A 25,615-nucleotide genomic window follows, 5' to 3' on the forward strand; every position below is an offset into this window, starting at 1 on the left:
TACTTATTTTCATTATACAAATTGTGGAAATTATTCTGTTTAGAGAATAAATAGCCATGAAGTAAATATTCGTTTATTTGCACCAAATATTTAGCAAGAAACTCGTGTAAAAGAGCACCAAAAAGAGAAACAACAATTTTATATAGTATCTTAAAATATTTAATTAGTTTTTAAACATTTGTACGAATTTGAATAATATTTTCCAAGCTCAAATTGTTCACTATAGAAAGTCACCGGAGAAACGGATAAAATTAATGAGCTTTCCCGTGTGAATTGAAAAGCATCAAAAGGTCTAAATCCCGATTTGTTTCTCGCAGGGCAATGCTCCATTTATTTTATTGCTGCTTTTCAACGCCGTTAATGGAACGGATAAGCTCGAAAGCCATATACATAACCTTTCCCAACTCCTATTAAAACCTTGAAAAATTGCAGCTTTCCATTGCCTCTCCATTTTGTTTTGCTATAAATACAAATCTGGTTGCACGTCATTGTTTTATTGGGCAATACAATCTATAGTAATAGGAAATAACAGATTAAAGTTTCAGATTTATCGAATAATCATACCATTCAACTTTTTAAATACTAATATGTAGCCTGTTTGCTGTATACTTTACAGAAATATTAATTTGCTTTATTTGTTACAGGTAGTTGCTTTCAATTTTTTATCTTTTAGAAAAATATTACAAATCATATCCTTCTTGGTGTTTCACTTGAATATAATCAAAAAAGTTAAAACAATTTCAATATCAAAATAGGAATTACAAGGTATTAAGAATATAACTTTTCTTTTCATTACTCGTAGAAAACCCTTTTATATGAACTGCTCTTTTAGAGATTATATCAACTCGAATTTTCTCTACGATTTTTACTTATCTTTACATTTACTTGATTCTTCTATGAAACTATTAAGATCCTTTAAAGATTTTAGATCGCTACTTATCATATCATAATCACCCTTAAGTCGTTAACACGTCTACACAACTAGCTGGTCCTTAAAGCACATTTTTGCTTCTTACCGAGCAAAAAGATGACGCACAGCTACTCTCACAGCGTTCGTAAGATATTAAGAATTTAAAATACATCATCGGTTAACATATATCGTCGGCTATCACGGAACCTGGCCAAGCGTAAACCTTCCACATCTTAACAAGTACAATTGCACAAAAAGCACTTTTACATTTTGTCGTAAAGACTTCGAATTTCCGGCTGTGTTTCTTCCATATTAATTTCCGCGAGGCAAGAACAATAGCAACGTGCATAAATAACGTCGTATCATTTCTCTCGAAATTTTTCTTTTTTTATTTCCTTCTTCTCTTTTTTTTTTTTTTTTTTTTTTTAGAACTTTTTATTCAGGACCGTTAACAGTTACAAACAAGTCTTAATTATCCGTCGGCGTTTCAAGCACGAAGTTCTCCATTCGTCGTGCAATTTACGAAATGGAGGCGGGCTGTCCTTTCACGGGCGTTCTTTCGCGAAAAATTCGTGAGTCCACTGCCTGACGGTAATTGCAGCGCGATTATAGAGTCGGTTTGAACGTTTTCTTTTCCTGTCTCGCTGGCCTGTTTCCCATGACGGGATCCTTCCCCGCGCATCGATTGTTTAGAACGTGAAATTACGCCGGAGAATTTAATCCATTAGCGAGTTACTTGAATCCAGCACTTTCTTGGAATACATTCGTGCCCTAAGTGGTTCGTTTTATCTTCCCTCTCGTAATCGCGTTCGTTACTTCCGCCCGGGGAAGGGATTTATCTTGTTCCAGTTAAAAGCGACCGGCTAATTTTAAATCGCACCGATCGTTCTGCCTTGGTGGAATGAAGTTTTCTATTAGTTGGTTTATTACCGGAAGAAGTCTGTGGAATTCTTTTACGCGTTCGGTGGCCAAGAAATTGCCTCGATCGGCGAAGAAAAAAGAAATGAAGGAAAGAAAAGTGGAAAGAGAGTAGAACGAGAGTACTACGTTTTCTATTTGTCGTAAAATATGTTCTCGATCGAGGAGCTAATAACAGGAACGAATTTCCTTCAACGAAGCAAACGAATATACTTTCTACCATCTCTAATTTTTGTCCATTATAGTTCGATTTCTTTAAACAAAATATTCGCCATTTCAATTTGAATTAACCACTCTTTAATAATCTCTACTCTTTGATAAACGTATTTAGGGAATGTGTTTTCAACGTGTATGGGTATTTATTAATGATTCGTTGAAAATTTTACGTCGCTGTTGAAACTGGGTAAACCGATTTAGAATTTACACATTGAACGATGTATTTCATGTTGGTCAATATTTACCAGAGTACACATTAATCTCATCCATATTAGCATCGATAAATATCTGCTTTTTTTTGCGATATACACGAACTGATGAAAGGAAAGTCGGTAAATGTTTATTAAATATATATCTCATAATCAAAGCCTCTGATAAATAAATCGGAAATATCACGAACTTTTCCCTGTCATTCCTGCAATTCCTCTTATGTTTCCTGTTGCGAACGTCTAGTTTTAATGCTGACGACGTCGCCTAGAATAATTAATTATCCGAAAAAGCAGATATTATTCCGAAAAATAACGTTCTACGTTTAATGTCTCGGATCATGTACAAAAATTAATTAAATTAATTTTTTAATCATTTTTAATAATATTTTTAAATTAAAATTTTTAATAGTAAAGTAAATAATGTGGGACCGTATTGTACTATACTGTACGGAATAGAATTAACTTTGGTCGACATTATACTACTTTCTCCTACCAAATTTAAAAAATACGTAGGAATAGAAAAGTAAAGAAGAGAAGAAACAGTTATCGATGATCAACAAATAACCGTGTAATTTTGTAATGCCTATCTTCTTCAATGAAACGATGCAATTTCACAAAAGTATTTTTATATTAAAAGAAGTTCGATCTTCTATCACACCATCTCGTTGTAAAATTCATGAACGCTGAACTCGAAGGGAATAAACAGCGAACCGTAATGCGTTCAAGACGAATCAAACGAGAATCGATGAAAGCTTCGAAACGACCACTTCAAACTCCAAACTAAATCCCAGCAAAACCAACGACGATAACATCGAAATTTCATTTCCATGTAATTGCTGGTCCTTCGATGTTTTTGGAGTCGACCGATCGCAAATATATTCAATGCACGAGCTCCGTTTATTTCTTCGTCGACAAAATGCATTGATTTCTGTCACGGCCAGAAGCAGAAAGTTGGGTCACTATAGCGAAAGATAAGCACGGTTTCTTGATACTCGATGATATCAGATCGGATCAAGTTCACTGTCATCGTCTTGCTTGCCACGCTATCGCGAGAACTCGCGTTTCGATCCTTTATTAGGGAATTTAAAGTCGATTGAACGTTCGTGCTCCCTCCACGTGAGCCGCATAAAAGATTTCGTGAAGTTTCAAGAAAATTCCTCCAACAGTTTTACTCTCCTGCGGATTATACTTTCGATAAGGGGAATTTTGGATAAACTTTCGCTTGCTCAGAGAAGTTGTTATCGAAGATATCGAACGACACTACGTACGGTTTACTTGCGGCGATTCACTGGAAATATTCGAACATTTGTAAACGCGTTTTACGAATATACTACGTTTTAAAATTTCATTGGCACCGTAGTGATTATTAATGATTATATTGGTAAAGTTCGATACCAATCTGGAAATGTATATATATACGTATTTTATGCAAGTACAGATATTTCGCAGAGATCACAGAAATAGTAAAACGGTCGATTATCCGTTATGTTACAATTGAAAGACAATTTTTAAAGCAGATTAATGTTTTCGAAAATTTATAAAACCAACTTGTGATTTCGATGATACTTATGATACAGCTGCAAGTAATTAATTAAAACAAACAAGCGTAAAAGAGAAAGGTATTAAAAAAGCAACCTGCATGTTTTAAAATAAAATCAATTATATAAAAATGAATATAATACGATATTTTCACACCACTTTTCGAACAAGCGTAAAAAAAAGAACAAAAAAAAAGATACGAAATGGGACAGATCAAATGGATAAAAGAAGAGATGAAAACGAACGATTAGTCAAATTCTGTCAATGGGGTAGCTTCTGACGAAAGGGGAAATGACAACGATGCTAATAAAGATACGTCACTTTCCCAATCTCTGTGGTGACAGACCGAATAATTCACAATTCGCGTTCAATGCGTCGCGTCGTTGCGTTTGATGATGACAGAGATACGTCTTTCGATTCGTTTAAAGCTTCGTTGGATGTACAAAGCTCTCGTTGTCACGTTTGTTATCGCGTAAAATCTTGTTCGTTGTTCGTCGTGTCGTACACGTTAATCGAATCGATTGTGCTAATCTTGCCAAGGAATCAGCAACAACTTGATGCTAATGAACGCGATGGTAAATGCTTACTGTAACGTAGATTAGGGTGCGCGTTGCATAGTCAGAGGAGGATAGCCGAGTTGATCGGTGGCGTAACTTGCGGTAAGTTAACCCCCACGCCACTCCGCTAAATATTGAATTACGTGAGATTCCGTTGATATGCAAACGAAGATTAATAATTTGTAAATTCAGCGCAAAATCATAGTTTTGTGAATATGATTAAAAAAGATTGGCGATTCGTAGATTAGATTTTTATATAAGCCAACTCTAAATAAATATCTCTGTTATTTATCTAAATAAATTATAATTTTATATAAATTTATCTAAATAAATCTTATGTTAATTATCTAAATAAATATATCTTATGTTTATCTTAGTTTCTGTAAGTGTCCTGATATTTATAAACGGTAATGTAGATGTAATTATGGGCTGAAGCTGCACATCTCATGACATAGGTTTTATTACTTTTCCCCTCGATCATCCACTTACTCAGATATTCTCGCTACATAAAGCGGAGGTATACGTATAAAAATAAAAGTAATGGTAGATTTTATTCACGCTAGTGATTGTAATCGTTAACATTAACGAATTACTTAGGTGATTATTGACGAGCGAATATGCTAATAATCTATTTCGCTAATTGTATTCATTATCTGTTTTGCGCGATGTAACTAGTGATTCGTATTATTCTTATTGTTGATTTTGATGATTCATTTTGATGAAAATTAATGAAATACGCGATACAAAAATAATTGTGTTTTGTATGGTAACTTGACGGATGAACTTCAATTTCACGTCTATAATATTTGGTAAACACCAACTTGATAAAACTACACGTAATTTTACTTTATAAAAAATAAAAATTCTGTCCTACATAATTCTGGAAATCCTTTCATAAATTCATCGCAAACATCCAAGCTGCAGGTACTGTAACTTGTATTCTATACTCTTTAAACAACAAACTGTGAACGTGTAAAAAAATAGAACAAACGAGAATTAAAACATTTTATCGATTTCGTTGCAACATTCTATTTTTATACAATATTTTAAAGGGCGTTATCTTTTCTCTTTTGTCTCTCCTCATTCAATTGCTCCAGCTCTTTGTATCTCTTTCTCGTCACGATATTCCGTGTACGTGAAACTTGTATTTAAACCTGAATAAAGATAGCTTCTCGGGTAAATTTATTCCAGAGAAGCTCGCGTAACATTTTTCTTCCCTTGTAGTTCTTGATACGCTACTGTTGAATTTCGTTTGTTGAACAATTTATTCTATCAAATAGCTAAAAGTAGAATTGTAAATTCACGTTGCCACGTAGTTATTCAAAAGGTAAATAACGACAAAGCCAAGAATCACGGACAAGAGCTGCCAAACGCCGGCGGATCGTCGCAGATTTCTGTGCCATCTCGCCCTCTCTCTTGGCAAGATTTCGCTAACCGTTACGTACAATAACGTTCCACCTGCTAAACCTTGAAGAATCGGTACAGCTACGTCTGTCCACTTATTCTGCATCTACACAAATCATTACGCAAATTACTGTTTTCTATTCCTAGGATTTAACCCTCTTGCGTTCATTTTTCAATCAACTAAATCATTTTAATTAGAATTAGTCTCTTTCAGAAATTAGAACGATTAAACTTAAATTATTAATATTATTCAAAAATTACAATTGATTAAACTCTTAGCTCTTAAATCATTTTTTCGATTTTTATTAAATATCTAGATATACGACGAGGAAATATAATTTGTATGAAATTAGATTAAGCATAGGTCAAAGAACCATATTGATTGTAAATTAGAACCAAGTTAAACAGACGTAAATTTCTTACTCACTTTGAATGTTAACATTCCGACTCCTATACCAACTGCAGATCCAGCGGAGAATACAAAGATTGCTAGTACGAGCCTAAAAAGAGTGCTATTAGCCCCGGCTAGTTCTAATCCTAAACAGAATCCAACGACGAACTTATGGGAAGCTACTGCTCCAACTAACAAAAATACCTGTAATCAAAGATTATACAAAAATTATATTCCCCATAAATGCATAGATATCCTCGATTTATCGCCATGTCGTATCGTCCATATCACGTTTACACTATTTGGAAGCATTACACACTTCGGACGTAGCCTTTTGCAGGCCAACCGCCAGTCCTTCGAGGACAGCATGGACCGTGAGCGCCAATAAAAGTCCCATGATGTTGGTATTGGAATCTGAGCACGGCTCTGAATGATTGCCATGGCATAAAAACGTCTCTTCGTTGTTATAATGACGTGGCGCGGTCGGTGTATATTGTACCGCTCCGTAACCTTCGCGTTCCCAGTTGCTGACCATTCCGTTTCCGTCTAGACTCGTCTGATAAGACGTATTAAAGTCGGCATTGGGGACGCCTCTGACAGTCCGCGTACCCGTGTTATAGCTCACTTGATGCGAGTGACTCCGGCATCGCTCCCTGTAAATCCACAAATCCATTTTCACAATTGACTTTCACTTTACGTACGAATGGCCGGTTCATCAGTCGACTTTGATGCAACTAGCACAAATGAAATTTCAATTGATCCCAGCTGGTAATTCAATCTATCATTGCTAGAAAAGATATAACAGCTCGAGACGTTTTATACGCTGTGTGAATTTCGTTTTATACCAGCAGACCATGGCCACGGTATTCTGAGCCACGTTTATATTCATTTTACCGTAATTATATCTTGTAACATCGTTCCTGGACATTCTTTAATTAAATTCCTAGTTAAATAATATTTGGAACATTAATATCTCGCAAGATGAATTTTAAAGCGGCGAGCCAATCTGTCGACGTAAAATCAGCTTAGTCTTCGTGCAAACGATTCTTATATCAAGCTTGGAAAAAAACAGACGGTATCAGTAATGAAAGATAATCTCGTGTTAATATCTTTTAATTGTATTGCATTTGATTAGTACCATATCAAAGTAGTTCAATTGATCTCATCAAATACAAAGAGAAAGTATACATACGCATTTTGATAGAAAATTCGTATTTATTTTATTGTAATTCATTTAATTATGAAAAAAAGCAAAATTGCTGTTTATGATATATATATATATATATACTACAAAAATGTAAAAAATGATCCATACCAATTTTAAGCCCATTTCGATTTATCCACATATATACACCCAATCTATCGCAATGATAATCAAATGATAAATCAGTCTTTCTGATTTAATGTTCAATCTTCGTATTAACGTTCGATTTTCCGCATACAAAGATTATGCCGATTTTTCACACCAAAGCGACCAATAATATTAAAATAACAAAAGAATTACACAGTTATCAGAAGGCAAGCGCAAGAACATATCATTTCTACTTCTCACCACTTTCCTGCTCCTCTTCCATTATCAGTTATTTACAAAGACACGGAGTATATTATTAGACGATCTAGGATTAAACATAGGATTAGCTACTACTGGCTGATTCATTCAAGCTGCAGACGAAATAATCAACTGGTTAAATACAAAAGTTAAATGTAAGTTACTATTTTAGAAATAGAAATCTTATAAACCGGTTAAAATAAACTGCTATTATTCTGCAATAAATAAAATTACTAAAATATTAAACGTCACTGTTGACAAGTATATCGAAACCTTTATTTTTGGAAAAGAATCAAAGTTAAGTAGATGAGACAAAAGATAGTTTGTAAGGTAGCAGATAACGAATTTTATCTATTAATTGATAAACTTTCGTAAACTTGATTAAGAAACTCTTCACGTTATTTAACGTAGAATTATATACGATGTTATATGTGTACTAATATATTAATATTTATCAATGTAAATATATACATACTACATCAATATACTTCTATAGGTATATGTATATGTACTCTAGAAAAGTAAAATGAAAATGAATTTTCTGAATAACAAGAAACAACCATATAAAAAGAAATGACATATAAAATCTTCAATTTGTGGTCTATTACTCTGTGTATCGGTCTATTGTCCATTAATTTTTACGTTCTAAATGACATGTCAGCAACTTGAAATAGTGCTTGTAAACATAATTCGTAGTTGCAACACTACAACTAAATATAAAAAATTCCATTCCGATATGAAAGTGCCATTAATCATCGTATCGCTATAGAATACTCCAATAGAATACTCCAGAATCCTTTTCTTAAACAAGTAATCTTTGATTATCCCGATATATTAAACAGAATCGTGCATGTACTTATATACGTACGCCTGGTTTCCATTATTCCAGTTCGAGTTTTCGTAACGATGTTCCTGCGGAACATGCTGGTCTTCACTGCCCCAAAAATAATGGACACATTCGTCTATAAGATACAAGAGAAGAAATCCGCATGAAAAAAGTAGTTCTGCGTGTTTAGACATAGATTCCCGTGTTTCCGGTAACATGTGCAGAATGGAAGTTGCGAACAGAACGCCACCACCAAAACACAGTGTGCAAGAGAGAAGGAGCTTCTGTTGAAGATATCTCACGCGTGAAACAAAACACACCGGTGCAACACCAACGACAAAGCTGCCAACGCCGATGATGATCATCGACGCGAGCTTCGCCTGGACCACGGTGACCATCATTTTCCAGACGATGCACGGAATATGTTCACTGCTGACTGACACTGGCAGCAACACTCATCAAAACGATTGACGCTAATCTGGCAAGCGTGATAAGGTCAACCGACTCGAGAGATACGAACGCGATCACGAGTTCCTCTCTCTCGAAAATTGATTATCGGGAAAATTCGATGGTTCTCGCGTCTGAAAATGGGCATCGTATCGAGACCCGTGACTTCGTTATTATCTGTCACTAACTACCGTGGTATACCGTGGTATCGAGATTTAACGGCCGTCAATGATAAATGACGCAGCATAGAGAACGCGTAAAGTAACACTGGCCGGAAGCGATCCATAGGTGGAGACGGCAGCGATCGCAGTTTTATTTGATATTGATAACCTTCTGCGATATATTCTTACATTCTTTATTTAACTACCCAGAATGGTTTCTTTAAATAGAGAAAGTATAAAAATACGCTCTTCAATAAGTATATAATTATGTTATTTTAGCACAAATGTATATTTATAAAATGAGAAGTATTTTTAAACATTATTTTGTAAACGTACGACATAAATACTATTTCTATATAAGATTATGATATTACTACCTTGTACAATATGTATATATATAATTATATTTATATTCTTTTAATACTAAATTAAGACTAATTAAAATAAATACTTTCGATTTTTATACTATTACATTACATATTTCTTCGTATCCTTATAATACTAAATATGTTTGCAAAGATATTTTCCTTTACACGTTAATATTTTAAAATAAGTACAATTTATTATTTAATCAATTTTCGACGACCCGTTAGAAAGGATTATGAACATTTATTTGATTATATAAATACTAAAAACGTGATTAATAGTATTACATAACAATCACATTTGCAATCAAAATCATCGATATTTTAGGGATTGAAGCAAAAAAAGTTTAATTTTTCAAAAGTTTTTGATACAAGAGAAGTACTGAAAATACTATTTAAATTATACGTATTTATGTATATGCTTTTGATTTCTTATATTTATATAACTTAATTTTAAGAAAAAAAATTAAGATAATTAAAGAATTAAATTTATTAGTATTGATTTCGTATTATTACCGACAAATGTTAAATATCAATATAATGAATGCAATGAACCAGTGGCTTTCTCTGAGACAATTAGATAAAAAATTGCTAAATCATAAAAAGATGTAAATATATTAATTTAAACAAACTTCGCTCATACAATAAAACAAAAAATATGAGCTGTAAAGAGGAAGTGTTTCATAGAAAAATGTAGATTGTGTTTTAAAACCTAAGTTCTATCTTCTAAGAGAGTCGACTATGTAAATATTTTGTAGTATAAAAAGTCAAATAAAAATCGACATAGCCTACATTTGTATAAAAAGTTGCCACTAGTAAAGCTGTAATAAATAATAAGTATAATTAATATTAACTGGTATCACAAATATAATTAAATATTATAAACGTACTGCTAAGGTTATGTTACATGAGACAATTTAAAACGCTGCTTTTCTTAATTAAAATATGAGTTCACGATACAAATCTAATAATAAATTTAGGCGTAAATATCAATATGATGATGAACAAAAGAAAAGTAAATACGATTCAAAATTACCATACAGTACAGATTATGATAAAAAAGAGATTTTAGACCAAAAAAGTGATTTTTCTCAAGAAATCACTAATAAGAATACCGAAGACTTTTATTTTAATAAATATAAGCATGAATTGAATAAAATATTCTCAGGAAATTTAAATGTAATCCAGGATACTGATGATTTTTGGAGATTTGTTAATAAATATGAAACTGTACAGAAAAAACTAAGAACACCAGATATTTTACCTAATTTTTCACTAAATACTATCGGTGTGCCAGAAACATACCACAAATTACATTGCATAAATTTCAAATTAAGTTATAATTTTAATGAATTATTCGCACGTGTAATGCCAGTTAAAGCATTAACAAAAGAACGCTTATTGAAGTTTCAGAACATAATTATTTTATATTTAGACTTTAAGCAAAAAGAAAAATTTGCCAAGTTAAAAAAACTCAGGAAATCACAAGTAAATCTACCAGTTTATCAATATAAACATGAAATTATTGAAACAATAAAACAGGAACAGGTAGTTATAATAGCTGGTGATACTGGTTGTGGAAAATCCACTCAAGTGCCTCAATACTTATATACAGCAGGTTTTCAAAAAATTGGTACATACAATATAAGTCTTATATTTAAGATTACAAATATTATATTGAACAAACTATAATTTTTCAAGAAATATTATGTTATACTAAAAAAATACTTTTTATAGCTTGTACACAACCAAGAAGAATAGCTTGTATATCTTTAGCAAAACGTGTTGCTTTTGAAACATTAACAGAAAACTGCAATGATGTTGGTTACCAAATTCGTTTTGAAAAGCAAAGAAATCAAAATACCAAAATTACATTTATAACAGAAGGTCTTTTGTTAAGACAGGTAACAATAAGACTATAATAAATGTCTAGTAATATAGTTTACATGTTAAATATTGTAATTGTAATATATATTTGATATATTGTATGTTTTCCATAGTTATCTGGAGAATTTGAATTATTACCTTATGATGTAATTGTTTTGGATGAAGTGCATGAACGTCACCTACATGGAGATTTTCTTCTTGGTATTATGAAATGTATTATTAATCAAAGGCAAGATCTAAAATTAGTACTTATGTCTGCTACGATTAATATTGAACTTTTTAATAATTATTTTTCAAAGGAAAATGTTAAAGTAATACAGGTATATTTATAATCATTTAACTGACAAACCCATTAAAAATGATATTATGATAGTATGTAATTAACTAATTTGTAGGTTCCTGGAAGGTTGTATCCTATTCAGTTGTTGTACAGGCCTGTTACTATAGAAGATATTCGATATAAAAATGATAGATTCAATCCAAGTCCTTATATACAAATAATGCAAATGATTGATCAAAAATATCCAGGTAGAAGATTTTACTTTCTTACAACAAAAATTAGTCACTTGTATCATAGTAATAATTGATATTTTCAGCTGAAGAAAAAGGCGATTTATTAATATTTTTAAGTGGAATGAGTGAAATTACTGCCGTTGTAGATGCAGCAAAAGAATATAGTCAAAAAAAAAATAATTGGATTATCTTAGCACTTCACAGCACCCTAGCTATTAGTGAGCAAGATAAAGTAAAATTTTTACATGTTTGCTTCAAAAAATTCATGTTTATAATCCTGATAGAACTGATGTCATATTTTCTTTTTTAAAGGTATTTGATTTTGCTCCTGAAGGAGTGAGAAAGTGTATTGTATCTACTAACATTGCTGAAACTTCTATTACTATAGATGGAATAAGATTTGTTGCTGACAGTGGGAAAGTAAAAGAAATGAGTTATGACCCATCATGCAAAATGCAACGACTCAAAGAATTTTGGATTAGCAAAGCTAGCGCAGAACAACGGAAAGGAAGAGCTGGTAGAACTGGACCTGGAGTATGTTATAGGTATCGTAGTCAATTATTAAGCTAGAATATATATTTCGTAATATTCTCATGATTTAATGTACTAAGATCTTAAATCAAACAATTTTTTTATAGATTATACTCTGAAGAAGAATATATGTCTTTGGAAAAATACTCAACTCCTGAATTACAACGTGTACCTTTAGATTCCTTACTTCTACAAATGATTGCAATGGGACTTCCAGATGCACGAAAATTTCCATTCATAGAACCACCTTCACCAGAAAACATTGAAAATTCTATATTATCTTTAAAAGAACATGTTAATATACTTATATAAGTCACATAATAATCTATACACGCGAGTATGATTAATATAAATAAAGTAATATTTCCAATTTACAGGGTGCGCTAACGGATAATGAAAAAATAACATGTATTGGAAAAACACTTGCACGCTTACCTGTTGACATAACAATAGGGAAAATGTTAATAATGGGTTCTATTTTTCACCAAGTAGAACCAGTCTTGTCATTAGCTGCTGCCTTAAGCATACAAACACCATTTACAAATAGAGCATATAGGGATTCAGAATGCGAGGTAATAAAATGTAATTTATACATTTTTTACATATAAAAAACAATAATCTTGAAAAATAATTCTGAAGACGTCTAGGAAAAAATTGGAATCTGATCATGGTGATCCAATAACATTACTAAATGCATTTAGAGAATGGTTAGAAGTAAAACAACAAAGTTCTCAAGAATCCAGAGGTAGTGGTAACAGTAGTAGAAAATGGTGCAAAAGAAGAGGTTTAGAGGAACAGAGATTTTATGAAATGACAAAATTGAGAGCACAGTTTAAGGAATTACTTCAGGTAAATTATTAATTTTCTAATATTAGTTTATCAAACTTTATTTAAAAATTAATTGCTTCTAACTAACAGGATTGCAAATTACTGAGGAGTCTCCCAGAACCAAATTCTTCTATGTCCAGTGCAGAACGTGCTATAAGACATGGAGAGCTTAAACTTTTAAAATCATTAAAAAGAACCTACAAACAAAGTGAACCTAGAAAGCGAAAACAATTAAAACTAGAATCATTTGATATTCAATTAGAAGATAATGATCATGATGATGGTGAAATTGACATAAAAGATATCGAATTTCGAATGAAAAATGATCCAAATCAAGTGCAAAATCTATTAACAGCAGCCACTGCATGTAGCTATAAAGATTTAACAATGTTAAAATTAATACTCTGCAGTGGTTTATATCCACAATTTGCATGTGCCGATGAATTTAATTATTGTAAGGTAATATTATCGTATATATTTAAAATAAATTAATTATTCGTCGTTACATAATATGAACTTTTGCAGACAACAAACGAGCAACTGTTTCATACAAAAGCAAAACCATATATTGCTTTACACCCAATGAGTTTCTTTGGAAATCATCCCCAAGTATTGCAATTGGAGGAAGCTGATATTGTATCAATACCAGGTTTTAAAAGTAAAACTGCCGTTAGTCCAAAACATACAATATTAACATATTTGTAAGTTCTTTTAATAATATTTTAAGATAGCATATGAAAACTTTTACTTTGATTGATCATATATTAATTTAACAGATCTCTTTTGGAGACAACAAAGCCTTATCTAGTAAATACACTTAGAATGCCTGCTGCACAAACATTACTTTTATTTACACGTGAAATCGACACAAATAGTACATTTTCAATGTATGTACATATTATATATAATGAAATTAAAAAAAAATCTTTATTGAATTAATATCTGTTTATTTTTTATAGAATGATATGTGATTCCTGGTTAGAATTAAAATTTCCTATACCTGATAGTGGTCAGATTTTACTGATGAAAGCTACCAAATTACGACATAAATGGGATTTCTTATTAAATCAACAATTACAAGGTATTGAATGAAACATGTAAAAAATATTAAGTTAATATGTAATATTATAAATGTATTTATGTTGTAATTTCCATATTATATTCTAAAAGTAATACATAAATATTTTACAGATTCAAGTACCAGCAATGATGAAAATCAGGATTTCAGTGAATTTGAGTACACACTTACTCAGGATTTAATTGAATATATGCATACAACTGTTCCATATACACTAAAACGGCTTTTACCGGCTGATCTTAAAACAATATATGTGGGATGTGGTGAAAACAGCATATTGATAGATCCAAACCCTTTTCAATCAGATTTTGTAGTAATACCCAACTCAATTAAAGGAGGAGTTCGCGTAACAAACACTATTACATATAATTGGTAAATTAATAATATATTTTTATAACAAAACAAAATAATATAAAGTAACCAAAAAGTATAATTTCTTTTTAGTGTGAAAGAAACTGAATGGAGTGATCGACTTTCTACAGAAATTTTAGCAACACAATGGCATTGTTCAAATTGTAACATGCAAGCAATTCTAACAAGCATAGAAAAATTACAACACCAACAATCCTGTGTTAAAGCAGATATAAAAGATGTTGAAAAACATGACAATATTAAACGTAAACCTAATGCACAAGCATATGAATGTCCTGATTGTGCACAAATATTATACTTAACACCAATTGAAATTCTTAAACATAAAAAATCTCATGTTAAATAAAGTATTTATTTGATAATATAATAATGTACATTAAATCTTATATTTCATTATAGAATGAAGCAATATCTTTCATATAGTGACATTTTACATTTTTTGTATATACATTCATTGTAAGTTTATAAATTAACTATATAATCTTTTTACAATATGTGCATATATAAAATTATGTCCATGGTAAAAAGTTTGAGAACATAAAACAACCTACAACTCCATATCCTATAAAATAGGAAAATATAAGTTTATCCTTCAAAGTATATTTCTTCTTTGTTAAAAAGAATACTTTCCACTTAGAAAATACATTTTCCTTATCATCATATAAATTATTATCATTATTAGGATATAAATAACACATTGACAAAGCACAATACCAATATATCAATGGACTTGCTGAACTTATTAAACGGGTGCTTACTTGAATGTGCACAAATAGAATACAGAAGATAGTTAAAAATAAACCATGAATAACAAATACTAACATTTCAGTTGGATACTTCTTTCTTTCAGTTTCTACATCATTTCCAATAACTTTAATAAATCCCAATGTATAAAAATACTTCTTATGTTCAAAAAAATATTCCTTTATACATCTAATCATAATATACAATATTGGAAATGCTAAAATAAAGTTTGGTATTTGTTTTATTTCATAGTAATTCAGAAATCCTATATTCCAATATCTTTTTTGTATGTAAGAATATGCCATTGGAATTTTTGAATGGCACCATTCTACATTACTATTACCAGGCAACACTAAATTGTTAACTATACTAAAATTAGTAATATGTTCAGGAATAAATGTTAGATTTAAATTAGGAGTACAAAACATAAGATAATTATATGTTTGTAACAAAACAAATGGAATTATTGATATAATTATTGTATTAAACATTAGACAAAATATTTTTAATGTACCTATTTTAGAAATAAATTGACAAAGTGTTTTTAATGAAAAGTTTACATTTTTTTCTGTATAAGTATGTAACAAATTTTGCAATTGATAATATATAGGGAAACCAATATTAACCATTCCATTAGATCTTGTAAGAATGGATAAACCTATTGGAAAAGATACATATGGATCTAATTTAATGGATCTTAACATACTGTAATATGATAAGTATGCAAATAAAGATTCTGAATAAACAGCTGAAAAGAATATGGTAGCTGGGTTTATGCAGTACAATATTGCTGCTTTATAAGCTACACTTGTTGATTTTAACACTGCCTTACTAAGATCATAAAATATAACAGCAGATTTTACAAAACATATAATATTAACTAACATAGCTGTAATAAGTATAGAACTATTAACATTTAATACAAAGAATATTTTTCTTATAGGAACAGAAATAATTCGAAGTAACATAGGATACAATGGATAGAAGGCCAATGTGTTCTCATATGTATAACCATATTTTGCAATATGCAAAAAGTATTCACCATCCCATCGTGTAAGACCACTAAATAGAAATGTTACTATACTGTCATATAATGAAATTTGTTCAGAATTATCAGTAGGAGCTTTAAATGCATCTGCATTGTGATCAGGACATATAAAATTAAAAAAGAATTGTAAACTTAAAACTATTATCCTACTAATTATTGCAAACCAAAAAACTTTCCTTCGTGCTTCGTACATTCTATTACAGCATATAGCAATATTTTGATTTAATATTGCTATTAATTATACTTCTTCTATTAAAATTCAATTTAAATTCTTTTCCAGTTGTCAATATAAATTAATTTCTCTGATAGGCATTCTCTCACTATATGTAGACAGAAAGATTTTAAACGTATTATGTAACGTATTCCTTTCTCTCAAACTCATAATTGTTATATTATAAGAGTGTGTGGCTAAAAAAAATATTTAAATTACATTATGTTAATGACCTTCTTCTAATTCTCATAATTTATTATATATTTTCTATTTATCACATATTTTTCCTTATTTTCCTTTATTTTTATTACATTAGTTTTCAATATACTAATTTATAAACTACCAAATATAAAAATTACATTTTTAATTAAAATTATTTCCTGTTTAATTATAATATTGTAATATTGTTATAAATATGACCTACCTAAGAAGCCAAGTTATAAATGAACTTCATTTGTACAGCAATCAGTATGATCACCAATATATTTCAACATTCAATATCCTGAAGGCCATCAGTACAGCATCGAATTTAAATATTCTGAAATCAACATTAGACACATACATATTGCAATTTTCAAATGAATCATTTTTTTTTTTTTAGTAAGCTACACGATACAAGAATTTTTTAAAATTCAATTTAGTAATGCAATTATTCACCTGCTATCAGTACCCTAATAACTAAGAGTCATTAAATAAGAATATAATTTTTAAAGACATAATATACATGTGTTTATTTTAAATTCAGTTTTAAGATTACAAAAGCATGATTCTATTCTGCATATTCAATTTTATATAAATGCAATACTATTGCATTTGTATATACTTTTTCAGCTTTGGCTTATTACTATAAATATATTTTATTATACAAAAAAATGTTATCATATAAAAAAATTATACAATTTTTTTCAGACATGTAGCAGAGTTATATTTTTACACCACAAACTTTTTTAGCATAATCTACAATATGATGATCTTTTGGTGTACATTCATATTCGATATTTTCTGCATATGGCATAGGTACATCAATACCAGTGCAACGGACTGCTGGTGCATCAAGTTGGAAAAATATTGGGTTTTCCATTATTGTTGCCACAATCTCAGAGCCTACTCCACATATAGGCCAACCTAATTCAACACTCATAAGTCTGTGGGTTTTTGTAACAGATTTAAAAATTGTATCCCAATCTATTGGTCTAAGAGAACGTAAATTAATCACTTCTGCTTCTATCCCTTCTCCTGCCAGAATTTCTGCTGCTTGCATTGTATACAAGGTAGCTTGACCATGTGCAGTTAAAGTAATATCTTTACCAGGTTTTTCAATTTTAGCTTTACCAATGGGTATAACAAAATCTTTATCCATAGCTTCATCTGATACAGGAAATTGAACATTATATAAAACTTCACTTTCTAAAATTACAACAGGATCAGGATCTCGAACAGCAGCTTTTAAACTACCCCTATAATCTTCACAAGTTGTTGGTGACATAACTTTTAAACCAGGTATGCTCATGTACCATCCTCCAAAACACTGAGAATGTTGTGCTGCTAAACCTTTAGCATTACCATTTGGACCACGAAATACAATAGGTACAGGATATCTTCCTGCAGACATGTAAAGATTTTTAGCAGCAGCATTTACTATTCGATCAATAGCTTGCATTGAAAAATTAAATGTCATAAGTTCACATATTGGTCTTAGACCAGCAAGTGCTGCTCCGATGGCTAAACCACAAAATCCAGCTTCTGTTATAGGTGTATCAATTAATCTTTTGTCACCATATTTTTTCCACAGACCTCTTGTTACTTTATAAGCACCATCATATTGTGCAACTTCTTCTCCCAAAATAAATACATTTTCGTCTCGTGCTAATTCTTCGTCAAGAGCTGCATTTAATGCATCTCTTACAGTCATTTGTGTAACATATTTATAGCTTTGTTTTTGTAGAATACGTATGTTTGACAACATAGTATTCCTTAAGAAGCATATGAAATGCATTTTACATCATAAAAATATAATTATAGTATATTATAAGTTGTATATTTTAAAACTATAAAATTTAAGACAAAACAATAATACATCTATTTTCCTTCTTTATATATTTCAGTTTAGACAATATACTTGTATAACGAATTGCATACATTAGGCATTAATTTTTTTACTTTTGGCAGTATATAATAAAAAATGGGTAAATAGTGATACATCAGACTACACTATTACTTATTAATGATAATTTTATTATTTAAAGACTTTTTTGTATGACAATCATATATAAAGATTATATAAGACTTAATAATTTCGATGTATTTTAAACTTCATATTGTAAAATACAAAACCACTTTTCCATGGCCTACTTAAAGGAATAAATGTTTTTGCACATTTGAGTACATATATATTTTATATTCTATATCAACTTCTAATAAAAAAATCTTAATCTTAGAGACAAATATTAAAAGAATCACATCAAAATTAATACATTTTGTAGCTGACATGATAAAAATAATGCAATTATGAAAAATAATGTTTCCAGTAGGAACATAAATCGAATATAAATCGACTTTTTTAATGTCACAGTAACATACACAACAATTCGAAAATGGTTTTAAATACAATTTTAAATACAGCTAAAACTGTATGTTTGTATTCAACTTAACATCAAAATTGCATTTATTCTAATTTTTCTTTTTTTCACTAATCTCCTTCATTAATCTTCTTCTGTTCTAATTTTTTTAAAAGAGAATACCATATCATTTAAAATGTACGATGAGTAATACTGTAATAAACACATTTTATTAAATTATACAAAATTTGATAAATGAATTTGTAAACCTTTTCTAACCTATTCAGAAGAAAAAAAAGAATATTTAATTTATCTTAATTCTAATATACATATATTAAGTTTGAAATATTACGCGTTTTTATCAGTATTGTTATAATAGTAATTGATTAGATTACCTCTAGTATAAACATATCAACTAGACTTATTAAACTCTACTTTATTTTAAATTGATAACAAATAATGATATCACTATTGACAACAAAAACACTACTTTAAGAAGTCAAATGAGGAAATAAATTATTTTTAGTTTTCTTAAAGCTTATAATGAAGAAATGTAATATCTAATTTTTATTTTTATGTTTAGTAATACATTATTTAATAGATTTAATTGTTACAATAAAATTTAAATAATGAAATCTAGTGACTACAGTTCTAGTTAACGGAATAGGTATAAAATGAGATCATATGAGATTTTAACAGTTATTTCCTTAACAATTAAATTCGGCTGTTATACAAGCTTTGATGTTTCACTGAGATATTAAATAGTCATTTTTATTGTGCTCACTTCTATGTTTATATAAAATTAAATGTATCAGTTTATTGTTTCACCACCTACTATAAGTGATATCTTCTGTATACTTTTTTAATGCTGTAAATATATATATAATATAAAGTATTATGTATGATAACAATTGTGCCATAATAAAATCATTAACAGTAATTTCTTATATATTCTTATGTAATTTCAGTATGGTATGATATACATAATCTCGTTTTAATCGTAGAAAGATATAAAGACTATAATGAATAAGGTTATGTTTACAAATGTTATAACTTTTAGTAAATTACTAAAAGTAAATCATGAAATTACAAAATTTCCAACTAAATTTCTACATATGCGTAAGTATTTTAAAAATTAAATACAATATCTGCAGTATTAAATACAATATAAAGAATAATGTGACAATTTTGGTTCTAGAATTTCAAATCCTCTTTTCAAAGGAAAATGAAATGTCTGAGAGTCCAAGAATGCGTGAATTTAGAAAAAAATTAAGAGAACGTACACCTATAGGTATTTATTTATCTTAAGGGGGTATTCTAGTCTAGAAATTTGAAAAAATCGAAAATTTTTTTTCATATTTCCAAAGTTTAGACATTCAAGAATATGCCCTTAAGGGGGTATTCTAGTCTAGAAATTTGAAAAAATCGAAAATTTTTTTCATATTTCCAAAGTTTAGACATTCAAGAATATGCCCTTAAAAGGATTTTTTAAAATTTCAATTATTTTATAAATTATAGCCATTTTTGTGACGCGGCATGTGCTCCGATCCGACCGGGACAAATGAGCAATAAACGGTAGACGCTGCCCGAGTACCTACGTATGAAAACCTTCATAAAATCATTACTGTATTTTATGCCTTTTTAAAGGTATTTTTAATTCAAGGCCAAAAAAAACGTATTTTGTCGGAATTTTTTCATCTTAGTACTTATTTCAAGTTAGTTTTGAGCCAGCCTTCAAGCAACGTGTACGTGCTAACTCTGACAACGTTTTATAAATATTGGAAGTAAAAATTGTTTTATATATTGAGATTTTAAAGTAAAATGGATAAAAAACATTAAAAATTCAGCTCTAAACGGGCATGCAGACCAAAGAAGAGAAGATTTTCCAGTAATCAATTTACTGTAGAAGAAGAAACCAGTTTCACTAGTGCATCTGCAGCAAAATTGAAAAGTTCGCAAGATGAAGAAGTTTTAATTAATAACAATTACGGCTATTATATTTTAGAATTTTTCTCTGTTTTTACCACACTTTCATCGTTAATTCTGTGTTCTACATGTAAGAAAGATATTAAATTTTCTCGTACAGCTGCTCATGGGTTAGGGTTTAAAATTGCTATACAATGTGGGTGTGAGGAAGTACGGTATGTTCAATCATCGCCTTTTATCAATAAAGCATTTCAAGTGAATTGTAGACTTGTAGTAGCTATGAGATTGTTAGGAGTTGGAAGAGAAGGTATCAACATATTTTGTACTATGATGGACATTTGCCAAGGCTTGACCATTAGCACATATTATAGCTGTCTTAACAATTTATACGTGGCCGCTTCAGCAGTTTACGATCAAATTATTTCAAAAGCCATAAAAGAAGAATAGGAATTAATATTAGAGTCTGATCCTACAGCTAATCCCAACCATTTGACTGTTTCCGGCGATGGTACCTGGAAAAAAAGAGAATTCAATTCTCTCTTTGGTGTTACTACGCTCGTTGGTAAATACAGTAAAAAAGTTGTTGATACCATAGTAAAATCTAGTTTTTGCCAAGGGTGTAATCAATGGAAACACAAAAAAAATTATGACATCAAGGCTTATGAAGATTGGTATGAAGAGCATGAGAAATCTTGTACCATAAATCGTAAAGGAAGCACCGGAAAAATGGAGGTTGACGCGATTGTTGAAATGTTTGAAAGGTCGGAAGCCAAGCATAATGCTAAATATGTCCGATACATTGGACATGGTGACTCAAAAACTTTCAAAGGCATTCTTTATATTAACCCCTACGATGATGACCCGATAGTAGTAATATGGGTGCATGGTTGCGTAAAGCAAAAAAGGATAATAAAGGTATTGGCGGCAAAGGCGCTGGTAAACTCACTGATGAGATTATCAATGAATTATCTTTATACTATGGCTTGGCAATTCGTCGAAATCCAGATTCAGTTGAAGACATGAAGAGAGATGTGTGGGCAACCTACTATCATAAAATCTCAACCAACAAGAATCCTCAACACATGAATTGTTCACTTGGTTCATCTAGTTGGTGCAAGTGGCAAAAAGCTGTGGCCGACGGTACTATTGACGAATTTGACCATGAAAATTCTCCTCTAAATGACGACGTTTTAAAAGTAATAAAACCAATTTATGAAAGCTTATCAACTGATACTTTACTGGAACGATGTTTGGGTTCTGAAACCCAAAATAATAACGAATCGTTAAATTCATTAATATGGACTTTTACTCCAAAGTACATCCACGCAGGAACGCAGACAATTCAAATTTCCACTTTCCTCGCAGTATGTATTTTTAATGAAGGTTTTATACCCATATTAAAAATCTTAAGTGTCATGGGTATCACGATTGGCCCAGAAGCTCATGCGTTCGCAGTCAGGCGAGACGAAGTTCGCATCGAGCGCTCTGAACTCCGAGCTTCAGAGGCATCAAAGGAAGCCAGGACTGCTTGTCTCCATGAAAGAACTTCGGAGAATAAGCATTTTGAAGTAGAGGAAGGTTTCTTGTATGGAGCAGGAATTGCCGATATGTAAATATGCTGTACCATTCTATGAGTAAAATTGCCGGAAACTTGTCTCAAAACTTTAAACGCGTTTTTCTCGAAACTACTTTTTTCGAGTTGGCATGCACGATATCTCAAGTTCTAATGAACCGATTTATTTGAAATTTGGTATGAATGTTCTTTATAACATTCCTCTATCGCCTGAACCACGCTCAGATCAAAATTTTTAATTTTGCTATTTTTTAAACATTCGGAATTGTTAAAAAAACATGCGAAACAAGAAACTTTCCTTCAAACGGCCGCCATTTTTTAAAAAAAATCTTGTTTTGACTTTTCCAAGGTTCATACTATAGCGGCATCTATACTAATTAAGAATCCGTTCGCATTTTTTGTTTCAGATGACCAAAAGGGTTGAAATCATGCACGCCAGGACACCCTTTTTTTTTGGCACCACCCACTTTGCCAGCTCATAACTTTGTGAATTTTGAGTTTTTTTCGGTGAATTTTTTACGTAATCTTAAAATATCAATAAACAAATTCTAAAAAAAAGGATAGCAAAAATATTTTTTGTTTCGTTTGTACAGAGCTTCAAAAATCGCCCGAAATTCATGCTTCTAGACTAGAATACCCCCTTAAGAAATTTATTAAATATATAATATTAATTATTCATAAAAATAGTGGTAGTAAAATAAAATTGTTTTACATGCAATAGAAAAATTGGAAGAACTGGAAGAAGGCAAGCATCCTTATCAAGAAAAAGAACCATTGAAACCATTTCCAAATGATACTAATCCGGAAACAGGTGAAGTAGGAGGTCCACGTGGACCAGAGCCAACACGATATGGTGATTGGGAAAGGAAAGGTCGAGTAACAGATTTCTAAATATTTTTTAGTGCATTGTATGTACATAAAAAATATAGTTTATACAAGATGTACAATTAAAAATATGTATAATTTAGCAATTTAAATTAGAATAAAAAATTTACTGTGTATATGTATAAAGTATAAAATAATAAATATATTTACATTAAAAAAATGTAGCCTTCACTTTTAGAGAATCATGCTTTATTCTGTCATACTATACTTTTACAAACATTTTTAACTAATGGATAAACAATTAAGTATCAAATTACAATGATAAAAGGAAAATATAAAACATCTGACAACATATATAAAATTGTATATATGTACATAGATTATATATACATATTTGTAAGAAATGTGTGTCAGAAGTATAACAAAAGAATAAGGATATTACAAGACATTACAAATATGGATATTTTGAAGTTAAAGCTCGTTTTGAAACATATTAATACCAGTATAGTCGATTCCATACATAAAATTTCTACAAAATCATTAATATATACTAAATCGAAAGAATTTTCAACAGGTATCCAACATAGATATAAGCCTTCGTTTGTAAAGCAATAATTTTGATAATTTAATACTGGATACTTCTTTGCTATATGCATACATAGGTAGTTTATTGCGAGTTAAAGAACCAGAGGCAAAAGGTGAGAAAAAAGAATCAATAAGAATGAAACAATTTCATAAAAAATTAAAATTGCAACCTATACCTAGTAAGTATAATTTGTAATATGTTACATGAAATAACAGTTAAAATTAATATGAGATTTGATTACCATAAATTTATAAGATACAATCATTATAAAAAAATATAATAATAGGGGTACCTCCAAAAGAACGTTTCGTGGACTTAGTACTAGTGGAAACTGATCCAAATAATGGAGAACTAATAACAAATAGCGAAAAAGATCCAACAAAGTGGGGGGATTGGCAAAATGGTGGGCGAGTGAGCGACTTTTAATTCAAAATTCTCATTTCAAGATATAAATATATAAAATATGATGAAGTAACACTTGATTCGTTTAAATTTATAAAATTTATTGTACTACTTGTAAATCTTGTTTGTTCATTAAATAATATTGCAAGTTTCTTCTACTCTTTTATGTACATATTTGTAAAAAAACTACACCAATATGTTGGCAGACAATACATCTTAATTGAACGACATAAATAAGCAAAAATAGATATAAAATTTAAAACATTTGTTTCAAATGTAATTACTGAAACTGTATAAAGAGATAATTAAAATATATTTCTTTTAAATAACGTCCTAGTTAATATGATCATCCAAAATATGTTTATGTTAAATATGTTTAATGATAGAAAATAATAGTTGAAAAGTAAGCAATATAATATAATAGAAATATTGTATAAGTAAAATATGATACTATAAGGACAAATATTTTAGGTCGCTATTTTATTTGAAACATTCTAACATGTTAATTAAAATATTGTTCACATATATGTTTTATATTATAGTAAAAATAAAATACTATTTTCGTTTAATATATAACATATATTTAAAAATAACTAATTTCATTTTTTAATAAGAACAACCAGTTTTATTCATAAATGATACAATAACAAAAATTGTATTTTTTTAAATTCAATAAGTTAACATGATGTAATGATGATATCTTTTTTATATAAGTCGATAATTTTTTTTAATGCAATTGTAGACCACAGTTGTACGTTTTTATGTTTTACATTATAAACCGAATCTCAAATAAACAATTTTCATTACCTCCATGCATGTAATATACTTTGATTGTACAATAAGGAAGTTTTTATGTAATTTTTTTGGCATAAAAAATTACTTTTATCTTTAATTATATACAAGGTACTTATTGAAATTATTAAATCAATATTATAAAAAATTCAGAAATAACGGTTATTAAATATTTTTTATATCAAAGTTCTTTTAAAAAAGTAAGTGAAAATATTACATTAAAAATGTATGATTGTATGACATAAAATT

General features: G+C 29.9%; 6 protein-coding genes across 9 annotated transcripts; 4 read left to right on the forward strand and 2 right to left on the reverse strand.

Annotated features, from left to right (window-relative positions):
- Positions 1-4,791: 4,791 nt before the first annotated feature.
- LOC117214729 (zinc transporter ZIP3) lies at positions 4,792-9,307 on the reverse strand. Its single transcript, XM_033461008.1, has 4 exons — positions 8,562-9,307; positions 6,464-6,797; positions 6,181-6,348; positions 4,792-5,859 (listed from the first exon to the last, which is right to left on the reverse strand). Exons 1-4 carry the CDS (start codon positions 8,918-8,920, stop codon positions 5,650-5,652), a joined length of 1,071 nt encoding a protein of 356 aa, XP_033316899.1. The 5' UTR covers positions 8,921-9,307; the 3' UTR covers positions 4,792-5,649.
- Positions 9,308-10,437: 1,130 nt separating this feature from the next.
- On the forward strand, positions 10,438-15,123 carry LOC117214676 (probable ATP-dependent RNA helicase DHX34). Its single transcript, XM_033460889.1, has 15 exons — positions 10,438-11,125; positions 11,230-11,396; positions 11,493-11,699; positions 11,775-11,907; positions 11,976-12,124; positions 12,205-12,437; positions 12,531-12,717; positions 12,801-12,995; positions 13,063-13,272; positions 13,342-13,710; positions 13,777-13,952; positions 14,028-14,138; positions 14,211-14,332; positions 14,443-14,701; positions 14,774-15,123. The coding sequence occupies exons 1-15, from the start codon at positions 10,438-10,440 to the stop codon at positions 15,045-15,047; spliced, it is 3,480 nt and encodes a 1,159-aa protein (XP_033316780.1). The 3' UTR covers positions 15,048-15,123.
- Positions 15,033-24,486, reverse strand: LOC117214677 (pyruvate dehydrogenase E1 component subunit beta, mitochondrial-like). 4 transcript variants are annotated; one of them, XM_033460892.1, is made up of 3 exons: positions 24,465-24,486; positions 17,129-17,242; positions 15,033-16,901 (listed from the first exon to the last, which is right to left on the reverse strand). In XM_033460892.1, the coding sequence occupies exon 3, from the start codon at positions 16,684-16,686 to the stop codon at positions 15,211-15,213; it is 1,476 nt and encodes a 491-aa protein (XP_033316783.1). In that variant the 5' UTR covers positions 16,687-16,901; positions 17,129-17,242; positions 24,465-24,486; the 3' UTR covers positions 15,033-15,210. The 4 variants fall into 4 exon arrangements, with proteins under 4 accessions (XP_033316783.1, XP_033316782.1, XP_033316781.1 ...); XM_033460891.1 differs by lacking the exon at positions 24,465-24,486 and adding an exon at positions 19,658-19,761; XM_033460890.1 differs by lacking the exon at positions 24,465-24,486 and having other exon boundaries at positions 17,129-17,529.
- On the forward strand, positions 19,916-23,809 carry LOC117214679 (succinate dehydrogenase assembly factor 4, mitochondrial-like). The gene is made up of 4 exons (XM_033460895.1): positions 19,916-20,132; positions 20,231-20,381; positions 20,461-20,553; positions 23,483-23,809. Exons 2-4 carry the CDS (start codon positions 20,285-20,287, stop codon positions 23,650-23,652), a joined length of 360 nt encoding a protein of 119 aa, XP_033316786.1. The 5' UTR covers positions 19,916-20,132; positions 20,231-20,284; the 3' UTR covers positions 23,653-23,809.
- On the forward strand, positions 21,853-23,268 carry LOC117214678. The gene is made up of 2 exons (XM_033460894.1): positions 21,853-22,797; positions 23,169-23,268. Exons 1-2 carry the CDS (start codon positions 22,064-22,066, stop codon positions 23,170-23,172), a joined length of 738 nt encoding a protein of 245 aa, XP_033316785.1. The 5' UTR covers positions 21,853-22,063; the 3' UTR covers positions 23,173-23,268.
- Positions 23,977-24,796, forward strand: LOC117214681 (succinate dehydrogenase assembly factor 4, mitochondrial-like). Its single transcript, XM_033460896.1, has 3 exons — positions 23,977-24,160; positions 24,249-24,350; positions 24,459-24,796. The coding sequence occupies exons 1-3, from the start codon at positions 24,043-24,045 to the stop codon at positions 24,596-24,598; spliced, it is 360 nt and encodes a 119-aa protein (XP_033316787.1). The 5' UTR covers positions 23,977-24,042; the 3' UTR covers positions 24,599-24,796.
- The last annotated feature ends 819 nt before the right edge of the window (positions 24,797-25,615 follow it).

This window comes from Bombus bifarius, unplaced genomic scaffold (genome assembly GCF_011952205.1).
Source record: "Bombus bifarius isolate JDL3187 unplaced genomic scaffold, Bbif_JDL3187 scf7180000009243, whole genome shotgun sequence".
Classification (NCBI taxonomy): Eukaryota; Metazoa; Arthropoda; class Insecta; order Hymenoptera; family Apidae; genus Bombus; species Bombus bifarius.

What these genes read in the sequence shown, in the direction of transcription:
- LOC117214677 (XM_033460892.1), bottom strand. Translation starts at nt 16,686, where the DNA reads ATGTACGAAGCACGAAGGAAAGTTTTTTGGTTTGCAATAATTAGTAGG.
- LOC117214678 (XM_033460894.1), top strand. Translation starts at nt 22,064, where the DNA reads ATGGGTGCATGGTTGCGTAAAGCAAAAAAGGATAATAAAGGTATTGGC.
- LOC117214681 (XM_033460896.1), top strand. Translation starts at nt 24,043, where the DNA reads ATGGATATTTTGAAGTTAAAGCTCGTTTTGAAACATATTAATACCAGT. An exon ending in ATCGAAAGAATTTTCAACAG is followed by an intron (nt 24,161 to 24,248) that starts GTATCCAACATA and finishes ATGCATACATAG; the next exon opens with GTAGTTTATTGCGAGTTAAA. An exon ending in AAAATTGCAACCTATACCTA is followed by an intron (nt 24,351 to 24,458) that starts GTAAGTATAATT and finishes ATATAATAATAG; the next exon opens with GGGTACCTCCAAAAGAACGT.
- LOC117214729 (XM_033461008.1), bottom strand. Translation starts at nt 8,920, where the DNA reads ATGATGGTCACCGTGGTCCAGGCGAAGCTCGCGTCGATGATCATCATC. An exon ending in TGCAAAAGGCTACGTCCGAA is followed by an intron (nt 6,349 to 6,463) that starts GTGTGTAATGCT and finishes CTTTGATTACAG; the next exon opens with GTATTTTTGTTAGTTGGAGC. An exon ending in TCGGAATGTTAACATTCAAA is followed by an intron (nt 5,860 to 6,180) that starts GTGAGTAAGAAA and finishes TGATTTGTGTAG; the next exon opens with ATGCAGAATAAGTGGACAGA.
- LOC117214676 (XM_033460889.1), top strand. Translation starts at nt 10,438, where the DNA reads ATGAGTTCACGATACAAATCTAATAATAAATTTAGGCGTAAATATCAA. An exon ending in CATACAATATTAACATATTT is followed by an intron (nt 13,953 to 14,027) that starts GTAAGTTCTTTT and finishes TTAATTTAACAG; the next exon opens with ATCTCTTTTGGAGACAACAA. An exon ending in ATTAAATCAACAATTACAAG is followed by an intron (nt 14,333 to 14,442) that starts GTATTGAATGAA and finishes AATATTTTACAG; the next exon opens with ATTCAAGTACCAGCAATGAT.
- LOC117214679 (XM_033460895.1), top strand. Translation starts at nt 20,285, where the DNA reads ATGAATAAGGTTATGTTTACAAATGTTATAACTTTTAGTAAATTACTA. An exon ending in AACTAAATTTCTACATATGC is followed by an intron (nt 20,382 to 20,460) that starts GTAAGTATTTTA and finishes TTTTGGTTCTAG; the next exon opens with AATTTCAAATCCTCTTTTCA. An exon ending in AAGAGAACGTACACCTATAG is followed by an intron (nt 20,554 to 23,482) that starts GTATTTATTTAT and finishes TACATGCAATAG; the next exon opens with AAAAATTGGAAGAACTGGAA.